The sequence below is a fragment of the Falco peregrinus genome, chromosome 3, assembly GCF_023634155.1.
Source record: "Falco peregrinus isolate bFalPer1 chromosome 3, bFalPer1.pri, whole genome shotgun sequence".
Taxonomy (NCBI): Eukaryota; Metazoa; Chordata; class Aves; order Falconiformes; family Falconidae; genus Falco; species Falco peregrinus.
The window spans coordinates 23,600,793-23,623,576 of record NC_073723.1 but is presented as its reverse complement, the minus strand read 5'-3'; the positions used below and the strand labels follow the sequence as shown (position 1 = coordinate 23,623,576).

The window sequence follows — 22,784 nt, the reverse complement described above, 5'->3', positions numbered from 1 at the left end:
GGTAATTACCTGTACTCGAGAAGACGCAGTCATTCCACAAGTGCAAACGTGAATTAATACTGAATAAATACTACATTTGTTAAAATGACAATAATAACTGCATGTTTTAGAAATAATAAACAGCATTGAACTGCCTAAGAATTACAACATAATTGATGACTGGAAGATTAATGTGATGAATATCTATTAAAAATCTAAAAGGAATAGTCTCCCTAAGAAAGTGGCCAGATTTCACACCATAGTCAAAGTTTCACAATGATAGATTTTGTCTCCATTTTACACAACTAACAGAAACCATCACTACATTTTTCTTTCAACTTTGAAAGCATTCACAATAGTCTGTATCATTAATGTAATCTAAAATTTGCTGTCCACTATTGGGATCCTGCATATATGCCTTCTTTTTGCACTTCTAGGAGCTCAGCTGACCTTGCTTAAAGGCAGCTCTGATGTGCTGCAGCTGTAAACTGGGATCAGCCTGTTGGAGAGCATGTGTGACAGAGCTATGGTAAACCCTGTCAGTCCTCACTCCACTCAGGAGCTGCATTTGACAGCTCAGACACACAGTCCTTGTCTGAGCCACTTTGCAGTGTGCCAGTGTATGCAGCCTGAGAAACAAGCTAGACCGGGACTCCACACTGAGTGGAAGAGTTATGATCTCATTGGTATTATAGACATTCAGTATGATAGCTCACCATCATTGGTGCCCTGCAATGGATGGTTACAAGCTATCCAGGAAATACAGAATGGGTAGAAAAGGAGTGCTTGGCCTCTATGTAAAATACAGGGTTGAGTGCATGATGTTTACCAACAACAAGAGAACAGTTCTCTAGAGAGCCTTTGTTTCAAAATCAGCAAGATCTCCATCAGAGGAAATCTCATGGTAGCTGTCTGGTACAGACCACCTGAGCAGAACCAAGCTTTCCCCAGATAACTCACAGAAGCCTTGAGTCTGCAGGCCCTAGGTCTCCTAGGAACTCCAGCTACCCTGATACTTGCTAGGAAAGCAACACTGTGGTGCAAAAGCAATCTGGGAGATTGTTGTAGTGAATTTTGACATCATAATGGAACTGCATAGTATACCACACAGGAGTGCTGCCTTTTTAGAATTACTGTTAAAAAATGAGATTTGCCTGAGAGTCATGACCCTCAATGTTGTCCTTTGCTGCAATAACCCCAGCATCATAGTTTAAGACACTAAAAGGGCATAAGGAAAGACAAGTAGCAGAATAAAGTGGATCAACATAGTTGCCTCCTATGATGAAAAAACATACCCAGTGGATGAAAGGACATCATTTACCTTGAATTTAGGAAGATGTCTGACAGTGTCCTTCAACACCTTCTTCACAAACTCATAAAACACATTGGGGCAGACAGACCAGAAGATCTTTGGAAAACTAGCCATACTGCAGAGTTCAAAGGATGGTGGTTAAATGCTCAGAGTCGAACTGGCAGACACTTATGGGTGGAGCTCCTCATGGGTCAGTAATGGGTCTGATAGTATTCATTACCTTTAAAACTGATTTGAACGATGGGATTGAATCCACACTCGCCAAGTTTGAAGAGGGAGGATAGGTAGTTGCACCAGAAGAAAGAGCTACTATAGAGACCTCAGTGGACTAGAAGGCTGGCCCAACAAGAATTACAAGCTAATGTAAAGTCCTACACATGGGATAAAATAAACCCCAGAAGTAGTGCAGATAAGGGCTGACTGTCTGGGGAGCAGTTCTGCTGAAAGGCACCTGGGGGTCTCAGCGGACAAGAAGCTGAACAAAACCCAGCAATGGGTCTTGGTAGCAAAGCACAAACTGTCTGGGGCTGTATCAGTAAGAATGGAGCTCGCGAATGAAGGGCTGTGATTATTCACCCCTACTCAGTATTTGTTAGGCCACATGTGGAATACTGTCCATTTGTGGTTCCTCCAGGTTAAGAGAGATATTGAGCAATTGGAAAAGTTCCAGTGGAAGACCACTAAGAAGACTGGAGAACTTGACAGATGAAGAAAGATTGAAGGAACTGGGTTTGTTCAACCTAAGGATCAGAACCCTCAAGGAGGAATCTAATCACAGCCCTTTGCTATTTAAAAGGTAGTTACAGAAAACACAGAGATACTCTCTTCACAGGGCTGCATGGAGGCAGAATAAAAGCTAACAGCCACAAGTTTCTTCAGGAGAAATTCCATCTGAATATTACCAAAAAAAAACCCCACAACAAAACAAAACAAAAAAAACAACAACAAAAAAACCCACAAAAATCCCTTGTAATAACTATTAAACATTGAAACAGATTGCTGAAAGAAGTGTTGGAAACTCCATCACTGGAAGTAGTGAAGACTTGGCTTGAGACAGCCATGGATTACTTAATCTAAAACTCTGCTTGCAACAGATCAGATGATTTCCTGATGTCTCTTCGAGACTAGACTCCTCTGATTCTTCATCAGTGTCTCAGTGTCAAAGGAAAGAATAACTGAATGGGGTTTCACAGAGGTTTGTCCTGGGTCGGGTTCATTTGGCACTTTCATTAATACCTTGGACAGCAAAATTAAGTGCATAATTATTAAGTCTGCATTTAACAAAGAGTTGGGAAGGTCTGTGAATATATCAGCAAACCTAATCAGAATTAAAAAGGAGAAACTGAAGAAATAATATTAAAATAGGATCCAATTCATCAGAGACAAGTATAGGTCAAAGCACAAAAGCAGGAATAATCAAATCATAAATACAGTATAAGGAGTAAGTCATTTGGCAGCAAGTCTTCAGGGATTACAGTAGCTCAGAAACATAACCTGAGTTAAAAATATCCTACTGTTATGAAAAGACAATCAAACTGGAAGACATGCATATAGTTATAGGTAGAACAATGCATGAAAATGCGAGAAATAATTCTTCCTCTCCACTGAGCACTGGGAAAGCCCCTTCTAAAGCCCATTTTTAGAAACTGTTATTTTAAGACAGACACAAAACCACTGAGAATATTATGAAAAAGGCTGGAGGTCTATAAATATAATCCACGAGGAAGGACTGATTGAACTGCTGTGTGTTAAAAAAGAGCAAGAGTTTTTGAAGTAAACAATAAGCCATTGAAAAGAAGAATTAAATAACCTGTACTTTATATAGAAGCAACTATTGAAATCAGTACAGCAACAAGCGTTCACATTTGAATTATAAGAATTCTACTTGCAAGGCTAATGAAAGACTAGGGCACCTGAGTAAGATCTAAGAGCACTCTCCTTGGAAATCAATAACATCAGACAAACATCTGGGAATAAATACAGCCAGAGGAAGGAAGTAGTGCTGACCTGTTAGGACCACTTTCAGCCCTCTTTATCTATGATGTGTTACCTGCGTATATGAGTGTGTATATACATATACACATACATTGTTAGTCAGCAACACATTTAGGAGGTCCAGATACATCTGCATTTCAAAGAGAAGCGAGGCAAAGGTGTAATTTTAAAAAATGTACTATAGGTAAGTAAAGGTATCTATAAAGGCAAGAATTAAAACTCAATGTACATTTTGCTTGCATACCCAAGCTGTTAAGTTAATCAAGCTTATTTTTACAATCTACTAAATGAAAAATACTGAGTCCATGAATTCATTGTTATAAAAATCACTTTAGTCAGTGAAATAAACTGGCCAGAATAGCAATATGAAGCAAACAAATGGTGTTCTAAATTTATGAGACCCCAGTTCAAATACAGAGTATCATTTGTTCCTTTTTCTATTAATAATCTAAATTAACTTTGTAGCCTGCCTATTAATTGGATGATCATGATTTAAACCATAAATCATGCCTGTCCTTTTGCTTTCTCTGATACAAAGAATTATTTCAAAGCCACATTGTCTTTCTACAGATTAGATAAGCTTTTCCAAAATACTGTACTTGTTGCAGAACTTGCTGACTTGCCAGCAGACTTATAAAAGGCAGCATTCATAAATGTTTCACAGGGCCTGAGAAACAAGCAAGCAGAAAACAGGAGCGTCAGGCATGAAAATAAAAAGGCTTATCGACCAACTGTGAATAGATCTGTTTCATTTCCTGAAACGTAAATGAGAGGAAGAGATTTATCAACTGGCAAATAGTTTCATAAAGTAGATTATTGTTTCTGCTTAAGCAAGTTGGCTTTGTAGAAACAGCATTGCCCTGTAGGGGAATACTGAAACCCAAGGCAGATAAATAAGCAGGGTCTCAATCCTGAAATGTTTAAACTTTTCTTGAATGAAGTCACAGAGAAGTCAATGTAAGCAATCATGTTATTACAACCATATGTATTCATAGTTTCTTGGGATATGAAATAGCTAACAACCGCAAAAATTTTCACCTTTCAAGTAACAGACTTCAACTGTAACTCAATATGCAAGAAATGCCTGGGCAAAGATTCACATGTCATTTTTTTAATATATTTTTTATTTCTCAGGAAGGATGGGAAGTCATTGCTTGTTCTGCTGTAACAATGGTACGCTACAAGATTTGCATGAGGCCAATTAAATTGGAACAGATTTTAAAATCCCCAGTAGAATTTTAGGCTTGCATGATATAATGATCTTGAAAAAAATCCAGCTAAAACACAAGTGCCTGAAGGAATGAATCCACTTTAAAATTTTAATAAAATGCAGAAAGTGACCAGTTAGTTTTCACCTGTTGTTTATGTTAATTTATCTGCTTGCCTACAACATAAAGCCATGCATTTCCCATAGCTCAAAATTCTAACTTCTTTTCAATGCACCTTGTCATTAAATCACAATGGGGTAAATACCTTGATTTTCTTCCTTGTTTATTCACCAGGTCTAGCTACATGAACAAACACTATTTTGCTAGTGTGATGGGAGAGATAAATTATAAAATACATTTTCAAAATTTAAAAAATGACACAAAAAGAAAGGATAATTGTTGTTAAACTACAAGATAATTCAACTGCAATTAAACCTAGTCAGGATATCTGATAAAACTTTAGAATTTTCTCATAGTCTCTTCTAGAAGTCAGAAGGTTCAAAAATCAGCCAAACCTCCAGAGTAGTATTTTCCTGGAAACTAGTCTTAAGGTCTTAAAGATGTTGATAATCTACAATATTTGTTTACATTTTGGAAGTGATGTATCAGTTTTCCTTCTCAAAGTCCTATTATATTTCTTCTGTACAAATGCTTCAGACTTATTCCAGATTCACTTTGATGAATATGATTTTATGCCAGTTCCAGCTGGTATCATGTAATATTTCCTAAAGAGAGTTAATCTTTCATTTTTGGCAGGCAGTTATACCCAGCCACTCATGTGCCCTTTGAGAACAAGTCCTGAGGATTTATGATGTCAAATCCAATGCATCTACCAGAATTAGAAAGTTCCTGTTTAGAACTCTGTCCAATTGCAGTATATTAATGTAACTAATTATTGATATTGACATGCCATTTTTGAAAAATGTATCATTACTGTGGGATTTTTTGTGTGTGCACAATATAATTTATGTGAAAACAATTGCAATCTGTGCTGTTCAAATAGGAAACACCACATGGTAAAAAAGCAGCACTTTAAGTGACATTTTAAAGAATAACAGGTGAAGTATCTAAAACACCACCTGTGCCTTCACTACCTGCAAAGCTGCATTAGTTTACAACAACATTCATGCATGACTGCCTAATTTGTTTGCCCAAATGGTTTGTACACAACCATGCAAGTTTGATAAGCAGATGCACACATATTTTTGCAGATACTTTCTACATGTTATTATGTGGTATTTATGCTACTTATGCAAAAATCTTTCAAAATGTTTATTGTATGTTCTGTGCATGAATCTTAAAGACATAATTATTAGTCTAGAAGAAATATTTATATGCCAGTTTTAGTATATCTAAGTGTCTAACTGAAACATCTTGTTAATCAAAAGAACCAAAATTATAGTACACCAAAGGTACTTAAATCAGTACGTTTAATGCAACTAATGACGCTCTAAAGCATTTTATATTTGAAAAACTATAATATCTATACCATCTGTCTGACTTTTCAACATACGGCGTTGTATCAATTCCTAAAAACTTTCTTAATATTGGTCCTTTGCATTTTAAGGTGGAATCAGCTAGTTGTATGAAGTTGATGAGTGTTGCAAAACACATGTTCTACCTGTGAACTATGCTGGTTTTGGATATTTAGTTAATACATATCCTGCAGTTTCACATTTAAGTAGATGTTTATCAAAACTGCTAGTTTCCAATGGATTTACTGGTTTTTGTTTGGTTTTGTGTTTTTTTTCTAATTCAGTATTAATGCTTACTTTATCATTAGGCGCATGTTTAGAGATGTGATTTCTAAATCATACAATGGTAGCTCTTAAATATAGTCATACTGAGGAAGAAAATCAAAAATTAAGAATGTAGTTGCCATTTTATACTTAAGTACCTGCTGCTATTCAGAATTCAAAACTTGTACAAAAGTGAAAACATTATATTTAACAACCACTTACGCTTGAGGTCATAGTCCCCAAAAGCTACTGATCTGCCTTTCTAAACTTACAAGTAGCTATGCATACATCTCAGTCTTATCACAGTACTGCTGATAACACTTTATTGTCTGTGTAGCAGAGATACTTTTTAAAAAAACCTGATCGTGTGTGTGGTATTGATAAATGAAATACTAATAGCAGTATGCTTTCCTTGTAAAGTGTCTTTTCAATGACAGATTACTAATTTGTATTATAAAATACACAATACACAGAGGACAGAAAGATTTGTGGTATAGTTACCATTTATGTGGGATATGAAAGCCAAGAATCTTTAGAATATCATTTTATCATGGTTATCATACAAGAAATATATAAATCCTGTCATGCATCCATGCTGATTTGTTATATTAATGATGATTTTTTTTTCCTCCATGAATCATTTTTTAAATCTGGGTGTTCTTTCATTTATAAACCACAGAAAATAGGGGTTGGAAGAACTTTGAAAAGATATTTAGCCCATCACACTAACTGCAGATGAGACTGCACGTATTTAATCTCTTTTGCATATATGTATATCTCACGTTCTTGAAAACTACTCACATACCCAGATATTCTTTACTTCAGAATGTTTTGCTAGTGTCCAAGCATAAACCTTCCTTTGCACAATTATAGCCCATTATATTTTATGCTTTCCCTCTTCCTTCACTGGATTCATCTTTATCTAGACCAAAGCAGCCCAGTTCTTTTCCACCTGTTTATACTAAATTATATTTTACAGAATATACAGAATTTTGATCCTTTTTAATATTTTCTTCTATCCTATTTTCACTGGTTCACACCTGCCTTGAAACTTAATATCCATAGTGGGGAAAATCAGGGGTACTCGCACTGTATAGTTTTAAGCACCTAAGGTGGGAGATGGGGTCCTTGATTTAAGCAGCTGTATCTGACAACTTCCTCCAATAAGCAATCCACAGACAAGACTAATAGATGCTGTCACATTGTTTAACACTGCATGTGAATGCCCTTATATACAGCATCCAGTTGGTTACATTGGAAGATTAAGAGACTACCATCCTAAGACAGGTATCCAATTTAGGATACGTGAACACTCTGAAAAACTCTAGTAAATAAAGCCTTACTAATTTTACTATAAATAAAAGCTTCATTTATGCTCATTACATGATTAATCCTGCTATGTATATGTGCCTGTATCTCTTTAGCAAGCTCTAGTAATTACACATACTTAGGGTATACAGTAATAGAATATAAAATGTTATTATGCATATTTATACCTATACAATTAAACTTTTTACTTGTTTATGTGATATGCTATTATTGAAGCATATACTAATGTGATCCATTGTAGACTTGTTTCTGTAGCTGTAACACTTAAGCTTTTTGTCACCTCACATTTGAGAAGCTGATTATTCCAAGTTACATCTAGTACTTCATTATTATCAATAGTGAGTCCCATTTAGACTTCCTAGTTCATTATTAGCCAAAAAATAAATCACCCATGTAATTTTCCTGCTTTTGTGAATTTCTACTATATATCATTTGGATACCACCCTCAGACATTTTTGCCCTCTTCCACTGTTGAGAAACATCTCACAGTTCTCTCTGGACATTAGTATAAGTATCCATGAATTACAAGATAAATGTCCATTCTGTTTCCCATAACCAGTTGTGAATAAACTGTACTCTTCAATACATAGTTTTGCTGTTATGTCAATTTACAGGTATATGTACACACCAATATTTTCATTATATATAGAAATATATATATATATATATATATGTACACTACCACTTTAATTCCTTGATTTAGTTATTCATCATACTAGCCACAGTATTTGGATGCCAAATATATTCAGCAGAATGACTTTGTGCTTTTCTTATCTGACATTTTTTGCCCTTTATCCATTTGGTCAGGGTCAAAACCAGGCATAGACTTACTTCTCCAAACCTTATCGATCCTAAATACAAGTCTTTCTCATCTGCTTAGCACATATGTAATGAAGATGCTTCGTGAACTACTGATTGTGTATTGAATAAATTCAAATCTGAAATCCATCTTGGTGAGCCTTAATATTTAGCATGTGATAGATTTTCATCAGCTTATTATAAAGCAAACTTCATAATTTAAGTTCCCAAGTAAAATAAGCATACTTAAATACAAAGGTTTTTTTTATAATAATAAATATTAAAATAATACAATATTAAACAAAATAATATAGGTGGGACATTTTTACTAAAAAAGTGGGGACAGTAGGAATAAAACTTCAGGTACTTACAAAATATTAATTTAATAGGATTGGCTATAAAACAATAGCTAGATGTAAAATGAACAAAGCAATGTAAGGGTAAGAATTCCTCTTTACCTTTACACACAGGTCTATGATCACTCCATGCAGCAAAAACTTCAGCTATCCTCTGACAGGTGATGCTTTTTGAACCTTGTAGCACATAATCTTCATCACAAGAGAACTGCACTGTTGCTCCCAAGCTAAAATCAAACAATGACATAAAAGGAATAAGCGTTTTTTTACAAATAGTTATCAGTATTTTTTTCCCCATTCTTCTAGGTATGATGGTCCTGACAAATAATACAAACATGTAATCCAGTAATTGCTGTTCTTAGTAGTAAAAGACTTCAGGCTATGTACTAGCCTGACAGTGCACAGCATTCAGCCCTCTCTGGGCTTGCTCTGGCCAGAACTTGTTTACCTCTTTTTAACAGTGGTCTGGAGGTCAAGTGACTATTTTCTGACCAAACTTATGACTTCCATATAGTAAAGGTTTGACAAACCTGGGCACTGTGTAACAAACAGTAGCTACTTATGTTAATTGAAGCTAAGAAACAATGAGAAAGAGATATGAAGAAATCACCTAGAAGAGTCAAAAGGTCAACCACAAAACTGAGGAAAAAATCCCCACTATAAACATTGTACTCCTCCCAGTGAAGACTGCAGGATACAGATGACTTGCTGTAACTGTCCCCCACCTCTGATCCTTCTTGAGGAAGTTTGGTGCTTTTTACTTTAGAACCAGGGGGGCATTGTAAGGGAGAGCACAATACCAGAGAAAAGGTTTAGATAATAATGTTATTCACAAGGTGAATATCAACATTTGCTCCTTTAACAAGCATATGTTTCTCAAATTAATACAAGAAAATAAAAGAATTCCATAAACATTTTTTTAGGTATTTACTATGATTACTTATGAAGTGGTAACATTGGCTTCAAAAGATTTTGTTCCTTTCAACATGGAGCTGACATTTGGTGCTTCAAACATGGCACAAAACAAAAAAGGAAATTAGCCTAGAAAAAAAATATTTTTTTGTTTGTTTTGTTATGTTATATTTTTCTGAGGGGAACTTGGGGTGTTTTTTCAGTTTGGAAAAGTTAAAAAACCAAATACATAAATGTGTATTATTGAGCTAATTCTTCTTATTCTTTAATATCATTATTGTTCCAAGTTCTGATTACAGCTGACATTAGTCAATTAGTCAACATATCAGGCCTTTCTCTGACATCAGTACCTAACGCTCCATAATTTCAGCTTGCTGTTTTTAAAGGCTTATTTGTCACAGTTGTAAAATATCTCTATAAACTGACTGTGGGCAACATGTAGTTTCACAAAGGTCTTCAGAGAGAACCTTTTACCTTATCCGTTGCTAAATGATCATTATTATGTTTTTTAATTAAAAGGTGGTGTTATTATTTATCCAATGCTTATATAAAATGGATGAAGAAGAATTACAGATCTACAGTTTAGTGAGTTACCTCATGCTTGTGCTAAAACCAAATGACATTTGGGAAATATTCTTATTTTCCCCTACAATTAAGGAATAAGCCTAAAAGACTAAAGCTAAGTTGTTACTGAAAAAATTCTAAGAGCAAAGCAAACTAAAAATTAATATTTTGAGAATCTCATGTATGGTGATACTGCATTTTGTATTGAAGGATATTTTGTAAATGGAATTTGAAGGTGTATCGTTGCTTTTATCACCGTTATAGTGGGCACTGACAAAACTTTGTATTGGTATTAAAAACATATGATGAAACCATTAAAAAAAAATACAGCATTATTTACCAAACTTCAGTGACTGCATAAAGATACTTGTATGCACATGACCGAGACTAGCATTTTACAATAAGAAATACAACAAAACACAGTATTTTGAAAAGTCTTCTAAAAGGAAAAAGTAATAAAAGTGGAAAGAATTTTCTGTTCATTATGATCATTTTAAATAGCCTAATATTAACAAATAATTCATTTATATGTAATAGTAAACACAAATTGTATCACCAATGGTATTTCCTAGTCAAGGCACAGTTAATACTATGGATGTTAGTAAGCGTAAAGCACTAGGGCACAATGACCCACTCATAACCTAATTAGACACAGGTGTGCTGATATTCTGTGAAAACAGAGGAGCGGTCCTTATTTATGGGGGAATAAGGGAAGTGATGATACAAAAGTAAACAATATGGTGAAGTGAATAATTTTTTAATGGTATCTGTCCTTGTATTTTTGTTGTCATTTCCCGATGATTTTGTTTACATATATATGTCTGTATATGAGGGTTTTAAAAATCAATGTAAAAATCTGAATACCTCAAAACTACATAAGGTTAGATTTTCTCTACTAATTCTTCTATAAATGAACAGAAGAAGATAGCTTCTTTAATTACCTGTGAAGAAAAGGAATTAGTTGTTGGTGGCAGGGGTGTGGGGGTGTGGGGGGTAGGGGGTGGGGGTGTGTTTGTAGAATTCCTTGGAAAATCTTCCCTTCTAATTTGGTCAACAGGGTATTAGATAACATCAAAATTGCATAGTAGCAGGGCATTTCATTCTAACTCAAACATATCAAAATAACAGATCACAGACTCATTGAATTTAAAGAATTCTGCCTAGATTTACATTTATGTTCAATCAGGATCTGAATTAACTTTTTCTGGGACAATGCTCAAAGTAAGTGCAGGAAGTTCTATTCTAGTCAAACTACAAGGTGGCTTTTGTTTCATAACACACATTTGTATAGAATATTAGCTACCAGATCTTAGCATCAGGTTTTTATTTAAACTTTTCTTAATGTATAACCTCCCAAAGGATCTCAGAGTCTTTCCTAACTGCATTTGCCTTGATAAATGATTTTATACATACACATAACTTACAAGACTTTGGCCATACTGTGTATGCAGTTACCTGGGTATTCTAAGATTTAACATGGAGTAACTCCCCAAAAGTCTATGTTATAGCAGCTTTCCTGTGTGACCTTGGAAGTCATAGGATTATTTGACCCTCCTCTGATGGTTTTCATAGATCTCTATCCTATTTTCCAGCTTTTGCTATGTATGTTACCTATTTAAAAAAAAAAAATTGGTTTGTAAATTCTGGAAGCAAAGCCTCTGTACTGGTATAGTTCTTCATTTATGTAAATAAATAGTTTCAGGCTCCTTTACAGGTCTTTAAAACCAGCACTTTGCAAAGAGGCTGGAAGACATCTCAGGATATAACTCAATAGTGATATAATATCACTGATTTGCCTGGGATCTTCAAACCTGAATTTGATCTCACAAAGTATAACATTCTTTTTTACTGAAATGCATACTAAAACTCAATTTTCTCTTCAGGGTTTTGGCTTGTAAAGAATAAGTCCTGTTTTTCTTTCCTTATACATGGGAATTTTAGTGCTGTAATAGTAATTTCAGTTTCTGTTCAATTTACAAAGGCAGAGAAAAAATTAAAAACACTGAGCACACATTCCAGAGATTAACTTTCGTTAGGTAATCAATTCAAATACATCTATGATGAAAATAGCTACTAAAGGAAATTGATACTAAACAGAAGAATAAGGGAGTTAGAAATGTTAGGTGTTTGAAAAGGAATGGTGTTAGCACAATATAGCTGACGAAAATTGGGGAGTACCTGGGCTTTACAGAGACATAGAGAGTAAGTAATGGGGGCATGAAAGATTATATAGTCACCTGAAGAAACATTTCAGAAAAGGAGGATTTGATAGTGTATAACAGCTCTATAAACTATTCCACAAACAGTTCCTGTTTGTATCAGAAATAAGAATGTTTGTGAAAGAAGGGGATAAAGAAGAGCTGCAGAGTCCATGAAAAACAGAGGAAGATATAAAAGTGAAAAACTGAGAAAAACAAAAAATAAGCATAATGTAAAGGCCCTTTATGAGACTGAGGAAAAAGAGCCAAAAGGCAGATCACAGAGTTGGAGAAAATGTTAAAGTTATGAAATAGAAAGATGAATTATCAATCGCTAATGTTAAAAATTATACTCAGCTACTCCAGGGACTAAGTGGTTAGGAAGGTTCAAAAGGTAGCAGTTGGGAAGAGCAACTTTCTCAAGATTAGATTTTCACAAGATTCTATGTGCTGTGGAAAGACATGTTGAGAAAAATCTGAACGCTTTCAATTATTTCATTAAATAAAAAAACAAAAAAACCCCAAAACTAAACAAAAAAGGAGCACCTGAAAAAAAAGAAACAAACAACCAAATACACACATGGAAATATATTTCCTTTAACTAACCATGGACTGATTTTGAGAGTACAGTGAGCAGGAAATACACCATTTTTTAAAAAAATTTGAAGTGGTGGTATCAAAACTGTAACTGGGAAAAATTCCAAAGGGTTGAAACTATTATGAAGACTTTACAAGTCTGACAGTTTTCGTTATCACCTCCAAAAGCATAAATAACACTGACATCATCCAGTCCACTTTACTTGTCCAAATCAGTTTTAATATTAAACTGATATTTGATAGTATATGACTGTAAGTATACTGGAGTCATAAACACAGTGCGATTGGAAAATTTACAAAATCTGCAATGTGTGCCATGTGAGTGAGGGCAGACAGAGGCAGTTATATAAGCAGATGATAACACATCAGCCCAAGAAAGAAAAAAGAACCAGAGATCAGTTTCTATGGCAGATCAACTCAAAAAAGACAATATTAAAAATCAAACAAGTACTTCCTGTTTGAAAGATCAAAAAAAGGGGAAAAAAAACCAAAACCAAAACAAAAAAAAAAAACAAAACCAAAAAAAAACCCAAACCAAACACCTGCAGGAAAACTGTATAATCCTTCTGGACTTCCACTGTAAGAATGGCATCCATAAAGGCCAGCATATTGACTATCATGAGCTTGTCAAGAAAGTATTAAGAAAATGGGTCTCTCAGGAACTTAAAATCCTAGAATCACAGAATGGTCAGTGTTGGAAGGGACCTCTGGAGATCATCTAGCACACCCCCTGCTAAAGCAGGTTCACCTAAAGCAGGTTGCACTGAGTTGCATCCAGGCAGGTTTTGAATGTCTCCAGAGAAAAACACTCCACAGCCTCTCTGGGCAGCCTGTTCACATGCTGTCACCCTTAAAGCAAAGAATTTTTTCCTTATATTCAGATAGAATTTCCTGTGTTGTGGTTTGTGCCTGTTGCACCTTGCCCTGTTACTTGGCACTACTGAAAAGACCTGGCCTCATCCTCTTGACACTCGCCCTTAACATATTTGTATGCATTGCCCATGAAACAACTTGCTGTCCATGAGAACTCCCAGGTCCTTCTCCACAGAGCTGCCTTCCAGCAGGCCAGCCCCAGCCTGTACTGGTTTGTGCGGTTGTTCCTCCCTGGGTGCAGGACCTTACACTTGCCTTTGCTGAACTTTGTGAGGTTTTTCTCCACCCAGCCCTCCAGCCTGTCCAGGTCTGGCTGAATGGCAGTGCAGCCTCTGGTGTGTCAGCCACTCCTCCCAGTTTTGCATCATTGGCAAACTTGTTGAGGGTATGCTCTGTCCCTTCATTCAGGCCACTGATGAGTAAGTTGAACAGGACTGGACCCATCACAGTCCCTGGGGAACACCACGAGCTACAGGTCTCCAGCCAGACTCTGCACTGCTAATCACAACCCTGAGCTCTACCATTCAGCCAGTTTTCAGCCCACCTCACTGTCCACTCATCTAATCCACACTGCCTGAGCTGACCTATGAGGGTGTTATGGGAGACAGTGTCAAAAGCCTTACTGAGTTCAAGGTAGACAACATCCACTCCTTTCTACTTGTCTACCTAGACAGTCTTCCCATCATAGAAGGCTCTCAGGTTGGTCAGGCATGATTTCCCCTTGGTGAATCCATGTTGACTCTTCCTGAGGACCTTCTTTTCCTCCACATGCTTCGAGATGGCCTCCAGGATAAGCTGTTCTATGACCTTTCTAGGGGTTGAGGTGACACTGATTGGCCTGTAAGTTTCCTGTGTCCATCTTCTTGCCCTTTTTGAAGACTGGAGTGACGTTGGCTTTAACTCCAGGCCTCAGCACCTCTCCTGTTCTCCATGACCTTTCAAGATTAACACTTTTTAATGTTTCCGTGCCAAAGAGAAATTCTTGATAGTATGAAATTTATGATATCTATTGCATGTTCAGAAGTACTGCATGATGACGTGTAGAAATCTGACCAAAGCCTGCTGGTATGTTAGAGAACTAAAAACTGCAGACAGAAAATAAGATCACAGAAGCTGGTCTGGGGGAACTTGTTTCTGCTGTAGTCTACCTCTGTATTTTGGGCAGGTATTATTTTAGATTAAGTTGGCAGAGTAGTCCAAAACAGAGTGTGGGAACAAACAACCAAAAAACAGTGTGGACAGTTAAATGCACTTTGATACCCTGACTTACATTTGATCCAAACTGCTTAACACATGAAGCCCCTTCAAATTGTGTAGGCTACCTGTTTTGTAAATATCAAGTGAACCAAAGCATGATATAATTATGAATTTGTTCATTGTTATATACACCAAAAACATGCATCACCAAAAAAAGAGAAATATAAAGGATGGCAGGAAAATCTCCAACAAGTTTCAAAAGCAGAACATATTAAGAAAAAAAAGTCCTGTCTGTGGATGATGCCAACGGCCAGACTGGGTTCATTTAGTCCAGTATGCTAACACTGACAGTGGTGAAAAGTGAATGCTTAGAGAAAAATGTTAGAATATGGCCACCATCTATAGTTCATCTTCTCATCATTACCATATTTCAATCATCTATAGTTAGGTACTTCTGATCTTGAGCTACTAATTTAGTAGTCCATGAGTGTCTAATTTAGACTCCTGGGTCAGCCCACAGCTAAAAGCTAAAACTGGTAAAGCACACTAGTAAGAAAAAGAGTTTCTGTGGATATATTAGTCACAAAAGGAAGTTCATATACAATCTGGATCCATTAATAAATGGGCGAGCCAACCCTGTGGTGCTGCAGTCCAATATGGAAAAGGCAGAAGTACTCAATGACTTTTCTGCATCAATTTCTACAGCACATCTGCTTCTACACATCTGTGTGTACAAACACGATTGGGAAGAAGAGGCACAGCCAATATTGGGGAACAGGTGAAAGAAGATAGCTCTATTCAAAGGCAGGGAGCCAGATACCTTTCACCAAAGGGTGCTGGAAAAAAATGGCTGATTCTATGCAAGGCTGGTATCATCTATGAAAAACTGTGGTGATGAGAAGATCTTACTGACTGTAGAAAGGCTAATATTACATGAATTTTCAAGTAAGGCAAAGAGAAGCTAGGAACCTCACATCAATCCCTGGAAAGAACATGTCCTCTAGGAAAGCACAAACAGGAAATCAGGAGCACTTACACAGATATACCAAAGGTGAATCATATGTAATCAACCTGATTGTCATCTATGACAAAATAACTGGCTACATGGACCAGTGGTAGATGCCATAGCACTCAGGGTAACAGTGCTCAACATCAGCAAAGTTTTTGATACTGTCTTCTGCAACAGTATCTTTGGGAACTGACAAAATATTCACTTAATAGATAGATTCAAAATTGGCCTGGCAGCTGTGTTCAAAGGGTAGGAATCAATGGCTTCATATTCAGCTGGTGGCCAGTTATAAGCTGAGCACTTGGATGTCAATATGGGGTCTTAGACTGTTTAGTATTTTCATCCTCAACCTTGATGTTGAGACCGCAGGAACTTCCAGCCCAGCAAATTTATGGAACATACTAAATCAGGAAAAGTAGCTGACACACTGAATAACAAAGCTTCAATCCAGACACTTGACAAAGTTGAGCACTGGCCCACCAGAAACCTCATGAAACTCAACATAGGTATGAAGTTCTGCACTACTGATGAGTAATGTGTTCTCATCCCAAATAAAACAAACCATTTACTCAACTACATTAGAAGTGGTGACAGCAGATCAATTGAAACTTTTATTCTGCTGGTGAGGCTTTATCTGCAATATTAAGCCCAGTGTTTAGCCTCACACTTCAAGAGAGATACTGATAAAAACTCTAGAGGGTGTGGAGGTTAGTCAGAGGCTCAGAGCACATGACCTGCAGTAAAAAGTTGAGACAGCTAGGCTTAATTAGTCTGACAAAAAGGAAACTTAAGATACTATCTAACAGCAGACCATAACTTCTTCAAGAACCATTGCAAAGATAATGAAGCCAAACTTTCCTTAATGTGGCAAACAATATACAAGTGGCAGTTTAGGAAATTCAAGGTTTTACCTTACAAGATACTTCTTGTAAGAAAGGCAGGGCAGAACTGGAACATCATACCCAGACTGTTGTGAAATCTCCATTCTTGAGAGTTTTCAGGACTGGCTGTAAACAAAGCCACAGCTGATCTCATTTAGTGTTTGGCATTAGTCCTGCTTTGGGCAGCAGGTTGGAGTCAATGCCCTCTCAAGGACCCTTCCAATCAATATTTATATGACTTATTCAAGTTGTTCAATTTATTTTGAACTCATATAAAGCTTCTGCATCTACAACAGACAGTCCCACAGTAGTTCATAGCTTCAAAAGTGCATGCTTGGAATAAAACCAAGCTTAAGAGGTGGGCCAGGGTGAGGCGGGGGACAGGCCAAGGTTGGAGGAGAGATAGAAGGCACAATTGAAATGCATCTATGCCTGTGCCCAAAGCATGGGCAACAAATAAGCAGAGCTGGAAGCCACTGTGCAGCAGGAAAACTATGACATAATCACCATCACAGAAACATGGTGAGAGAACTGGCATGACTGAAGTGCTCCAATGGATGGCTACCAGCTCTTCAGGAGGGATACACAAGGAAGGGGAGGCAGTCAGGGAGTGTTCCAATTGCCTAGAGCTGGATGATGGTGACAGTAGAGTTGAGTGTTTATGGGTAAGGATTAGGGCGAAGGACAACAAGGCAGATATTATGGTGGGAGTCTGTTGCAGACCACCCAACCAGGATGAAGAGACAGATGAAACATTCTACAAGCAGCTGGGAGAAGTCTCACAGTTGCTAGCCCTTGTTCTCATGGGGGACTTCAACTTTACCAGATGTCTGCTGGAAATACAACACAGCAGAGAGGAAACAGTCTAGGAGGTTCCTGGACTGTGTGCAAGATAACGTCCTGATACAGCTGGTGAGAAAGCCAGCCAGGGGAGATGCCCTGCTGGATCTTCTGTTTACAAACAGGGAAGGAAGGACTGGTGGGTGATGTGGTGATTTGGGGACATCTTTGGCATAGCAATCTTGAAAGGATAGAGTTTTCAACTTTTGGGTAGGTAAGGAGGGGGGTCTGCAGAACCACTGCCTTGGACTTCTGGAGGGCTGACTTTGGCCTGTTTAAGAGCCTGGTTGATGGAGTCCCTTGGGAGATACTTCTGAAAGGCCAAGATGTCCAGGAAGGCTGCACATTTCTCAAGAAGGTAGTCTTTAAATGTACAGGAGCGGGATGTTCCCATGTGCTGAAAGATGAGCCAGCAAGGGAGAAGACTGGCCTGTTTGAAGAAAGCTTTGCCTGGAACTCAGGGTAAAACAGAGATCTTATGACCTTTGGAAAAAGGGGCAGGCAATTCTGGAGGACACTAAGAAAGTCTGGAGGTTCTGCAGGGCAAAGATTAGAGAGGCAAAAACCCAGCTAGAATCCTGGCTGGCCACTGCTGTAAAAGATAACAAAAATGTTATTTACAAATAACTTAGAAACAAAAGAAGGGCCCAGGATAATCCGCATCCTTTTAAGGATGTGATGGGGAACATTGTCACAAAGGATGAGGAAAAGAGTGAGGTACTTAATGCCTTCTTTGCCTCAGTCTTCAATAGCAAGACCAGCTTCCTCTGGGTACTCAGCCCCCTGAGCTGGAAGGCAGGGATGAGGAGGAGCAGAATGAAGTCCCCACACTCCAGGAGGAAACAGTTAGTGACCAGCTGCTTAACAAACTAAAATGATGACTAAATTTCTGTTGCAGAGGATTTCCCAGCACTCTGGAGATCATTGGTAATTCAGTTTTAACAGTTCTTAAGGAGTCACTGTTTCCCGCAAATCTTGTACTGTCAGAGGCTTCTGCTTGGGAAAGGAACCAAATAACTGCTGACAAACTAAACATACTATTCCCCTTTAAACTAGCCTTACATCTCATGCTGCCAGTTGTCTGAGTTTTGTTCAATGTTTGGCTTGAAGTTTCAGAGTCTGGAAGCTCACCTTGCACATCTGCAGAGAAAGGTATGTGATCCAGAGAATGTTTAAAGAAAACAAAGTGTGAAACTTCCAGTCAATCAATGTGGTTACACTTGCAAGTCATTTTTCCAAAGAAAGTAACTATAAATTAATTTATAATATAAAATGAATGAAGAAGTTACCATTAGTTATACTGTAATTCAACTAATTGGTATAAAAATTGTCTTTAATATAATTTGATATGCTTCCTTCTCTCAATAGAATCTATGCTTTTACGACCACACTAGCATCTTTGTGGTTGTCCAACCGCATTCCCTGCTTTGTTGTGATCCAAGTTTGATCTGAATCTCATCTTTCAATATGTAGTTGGACTACAGTACAGAGGTAGAGGGACAGAGATAGGCTTATTCATTCATTTCATGAAGCCAGTATTTTGGGGTGGTGGAGGAACGTGTTTGCTTCATAATAAAACATTTGTCCAAGTATAATTCAATTCGGCTATATTTATTCCACTATAAGTAAAGAAAAAAAGCCTCTAAACCCCAACAATTAATAAAAGTAATAAGACCACATGAAAACTTTTTTTCTTCATCTATTACATCTTTCTTGTATTTTTCATAGGGTCATTGATTTTAAAATTGGACACTCATGTGGAAAAGATGTGGTTTTTACTGTATGACAGGTAATGTAAAATAAGCTGTTGGAAATTCCAGCAGAATGAACACTAGTACATATAAATTTTAAGAAATTTCCAGTGAAGGTGCTTTCTTTCTGAGGTAAAATGTAATTTTCAGTACAGGAATAGCTGGCAGCTATTAGTAAGTCTTCTTGACTTTATTTTAACCTGTAAAGACCTGTCATGCTCAAATAGGCATCTACAGAAACAAAACCTTTGAAACTTCAAAATATAGCATGGGGAATTCTGACATTAGAAAAAATATCCAAAAAGGTGAACATGGAGTGTCAGGTCCCAAAGAATGTCATGAAATGCTGCAGCTTGTCTCAAAGCTTACATTACAGATTTTCTAAGTCTGTATAAGACCCATGTAAAAGAATGTGCTAAGACAGAGACAGAGTTTACAATCAGAGCAGTATTGAAATTGCAATAAAATGCTTCCAAATATACACTTTCATATTTGAAGAAAGCTGAAGAGAAGTGACAAGAGCATGTTCTTCTCAAAAATAGATTAAATTCTACTGAAACTAGATTTTGATTAATCTTGTTAAAGATAGATCTAAACCCTTCTTCAGAATACTGTATTTTAAAATTAAGATATTTTAATTGGGATTTTCACTTTCTTATCAGAAGGGAAGAAAAAGACAAACTCAAAGTAAAGCTATTTCCTATATTACAGAGAGAGTGACTTTAAGAAGGCAAAGGGAAAAGTGTGCTAATATTCTATATATAAAACCTAGAAAAAATTTTCCATAGTAGTGTATTTTTTTAGCTAAATAGAAGCACTTTCTTTCAATGTCTTATTTATTTATTTTAAAGAATTAGTAGCATTCTTACTTTGGAAGCTTATGATGCAATTGAGCAACCATCATGGTAACAGCAATTACTGAAACAGGTTAATTTAAAAATTAACTTTATTCAATTTTCTGAAAACTTTTAGTTTCCTTTTGTTCCTTGTAAGACCTCTTTCCAATGTATTGAGTGTTCAACTTGAGATAAATGACATATGTATTACTAACATTCACCAGTCCTGTTATTTACAATTACAAATCCCACCATTCACATTTATAAGACTTTTAACAAGCTTTAGAGAGGAAACCACCTTATTTATCCCTAATATGTGTAAAAGGAATACAAGACAAGAGTAATTGTTTCCTTTTTCAAGGCCTGTCAATAAAAAGGCTAGAAATTATGCACGTGTGTATGTATATCTGTCCTCCCACTATTTCCAAATACAATGCTTTTGCATTATACAGAGAGGCTACCAGAAAGCCACTGGAAAGACTCATTCTTTTGAAAGAGAACTAGTACTTTCTGGGTTGTTTCTGAATGGGCCTGCCTATTAAGGTGAAGTTGCATTAGATGGGATTTATTTAGAGAAGATTATCCAGACCAGAGTGGTTTTATCTTGAAAGAAACTGAACTATGAAAATTGAAATACTTAGTTGAAAGGAATTAGTTCAAGGACAGCTTTCAAGCATAAATTTGAGGTGGCAGTGAAGCCATTGAGAAGCTTGTGCTTTCAGAAACTATTACTGCTCTGCAATCTAACCTGTTAGAGAAACCAGGAAGCAAGTAGGCTGCCCTTAAAATCAACAGGATTTTAGACTATTGCTAGAATCTGTCCTCAACAGAAAAATGATCAATTAAGTACTAGTTGGATTTTTGTGGGGTTTTTTTTTTCATTTTTTTTTACTTTGTAAAAAGGTTGGTTCTACACTAATGTCCAGAAGTGATCAAAATAAGGTTCAATACAGTACAGTTTGATCTAAAAACATATACTTTGGCGGAAGATGAAAAATACTTTCTCACCAAAATAAACATCTCTGACCCCCAAAATTACAACCCTAAGACCAAGAGCATAACAATCTGTCAGATATAACTTCTGTTTATTTTCTTTTGATCAAAAGCTTATTTACCTTCAGTGAACATCACCAAAAATGTCATTAAAACCAACACACATCTTTTTCACTTTCACTTTTTTCAATTCCAGTGGATATTGTATTTGTAAGCCATGTTCTTTCATTTACATACATTTGAAATGTCTAAGATATTTCTTCTTGTCCATTATGATGGGACTGCTTTTATCATTATGTTATACATATAAGCGTTAAATATCACATTCATGGGAGCTGATGAAAAAGCTGACCTTCCCTCACAGATAATTTGGGGACTTTTTTCCAAACAGGAAAAAAAAAACCCCACTGAATTAGTGAGAAATTAGGAGAAAAAAACACTTAAAAAGAAAACATTGATTTTGATATCTTGTACATCTTGCATTCTATTGTTCAGTAATCTCAATGCCTTCTTTCACTTTCTTATAAATTCATTTGAAATACAAAAGAATGACAGTCACATCATCACAGCACATAGTGAAAATAATTTTAAATTATATCCTAATAGTGTAGCCTAAAAAGAAATGTGAGGGCATGATCATCATCATTGCATCTCCTTCAAGGTACTGCTCCTCACATAACTTTAACTAAAATGGTCTTGCAAGTAGGTCTTTCAGTGTCACTTGCAGAGACAACACTAGAAAAGGACTTGCAGATTATCTGTCTAAGCCTTTTGCTATCAAGCCATATTTCTGAGGTTAATATACAAAACACTGGCCTAAGCAATGATTTTAGAAATCATGATAGTTAAGAAATACAATTCATTTATTTCGATTTCTCTGAAAATATCAAGAAATCTTTTTTGTCAGGTAATGTCAGAAATGGCATTCTATATAAAATTAGTTATAAATCTTTCTCTGAATAATTTAACTCTTTCTGTTCTCAAAACTAGAGAAATAGAGAGACTATAATAACTAATGAAGAATTATAACTAACTAACTGCCAGCTAGCACATTTACTTGTGATCTCATTGTCAGTTACATGTTCTGTTTGATTATAGGGCGGGGGAAAAAAACCAAACAAAACAAAGTACAAGAAGTTATGTGAAAGAATGAAGTAATATAAATTCATAAAATCTTTGCTCATCTCCCATATTACTCTTAAAAAAAATTATCTGCAAATGTTAGGAAATGTGCTGCATGATATCTAAAATATAAAATACATACAAACCAAACCTGAATGTAATAAAACCAATTCATTTAAAAATTATCAATCTCTCTCCTACTTATTTCTTCCTTTTCTCTTTCCTTGCTTAGGTGTTTTGAAGTGATTTGCAAACATAACCATAATGTGAAATTAGCATATGACTGAGAGCAAGA

The 22,784-nt window shown here is 36.3% G+C and overlaps 1 protein-coding gene across 3 annotated transcripts in view; it reads right to left on the bottom strand.

Moving 5' to 3' along the window:
* Positions 1-22,784, bottom strand: part of CSMD3 (CUB and Sushi multiple domains 3) — a 725,287-nt gene that overhangs the window by 412,343 nt on the left and 290,160 nt on the right. For all 3 annotated transcript variants that reach the window (XM_055800728.1, XM_055800729.1, XM_027777765.2), the window contains one exon: positions 8,819-8,943. In XM_055800728.1, coding sequence (XP_055656703.1) covers positions 8,819-8,943 — 125 coding nt within the window. The remainder of the gene's footprint in view (positions 1-8,818; positions 8,944-22,784) is intronic.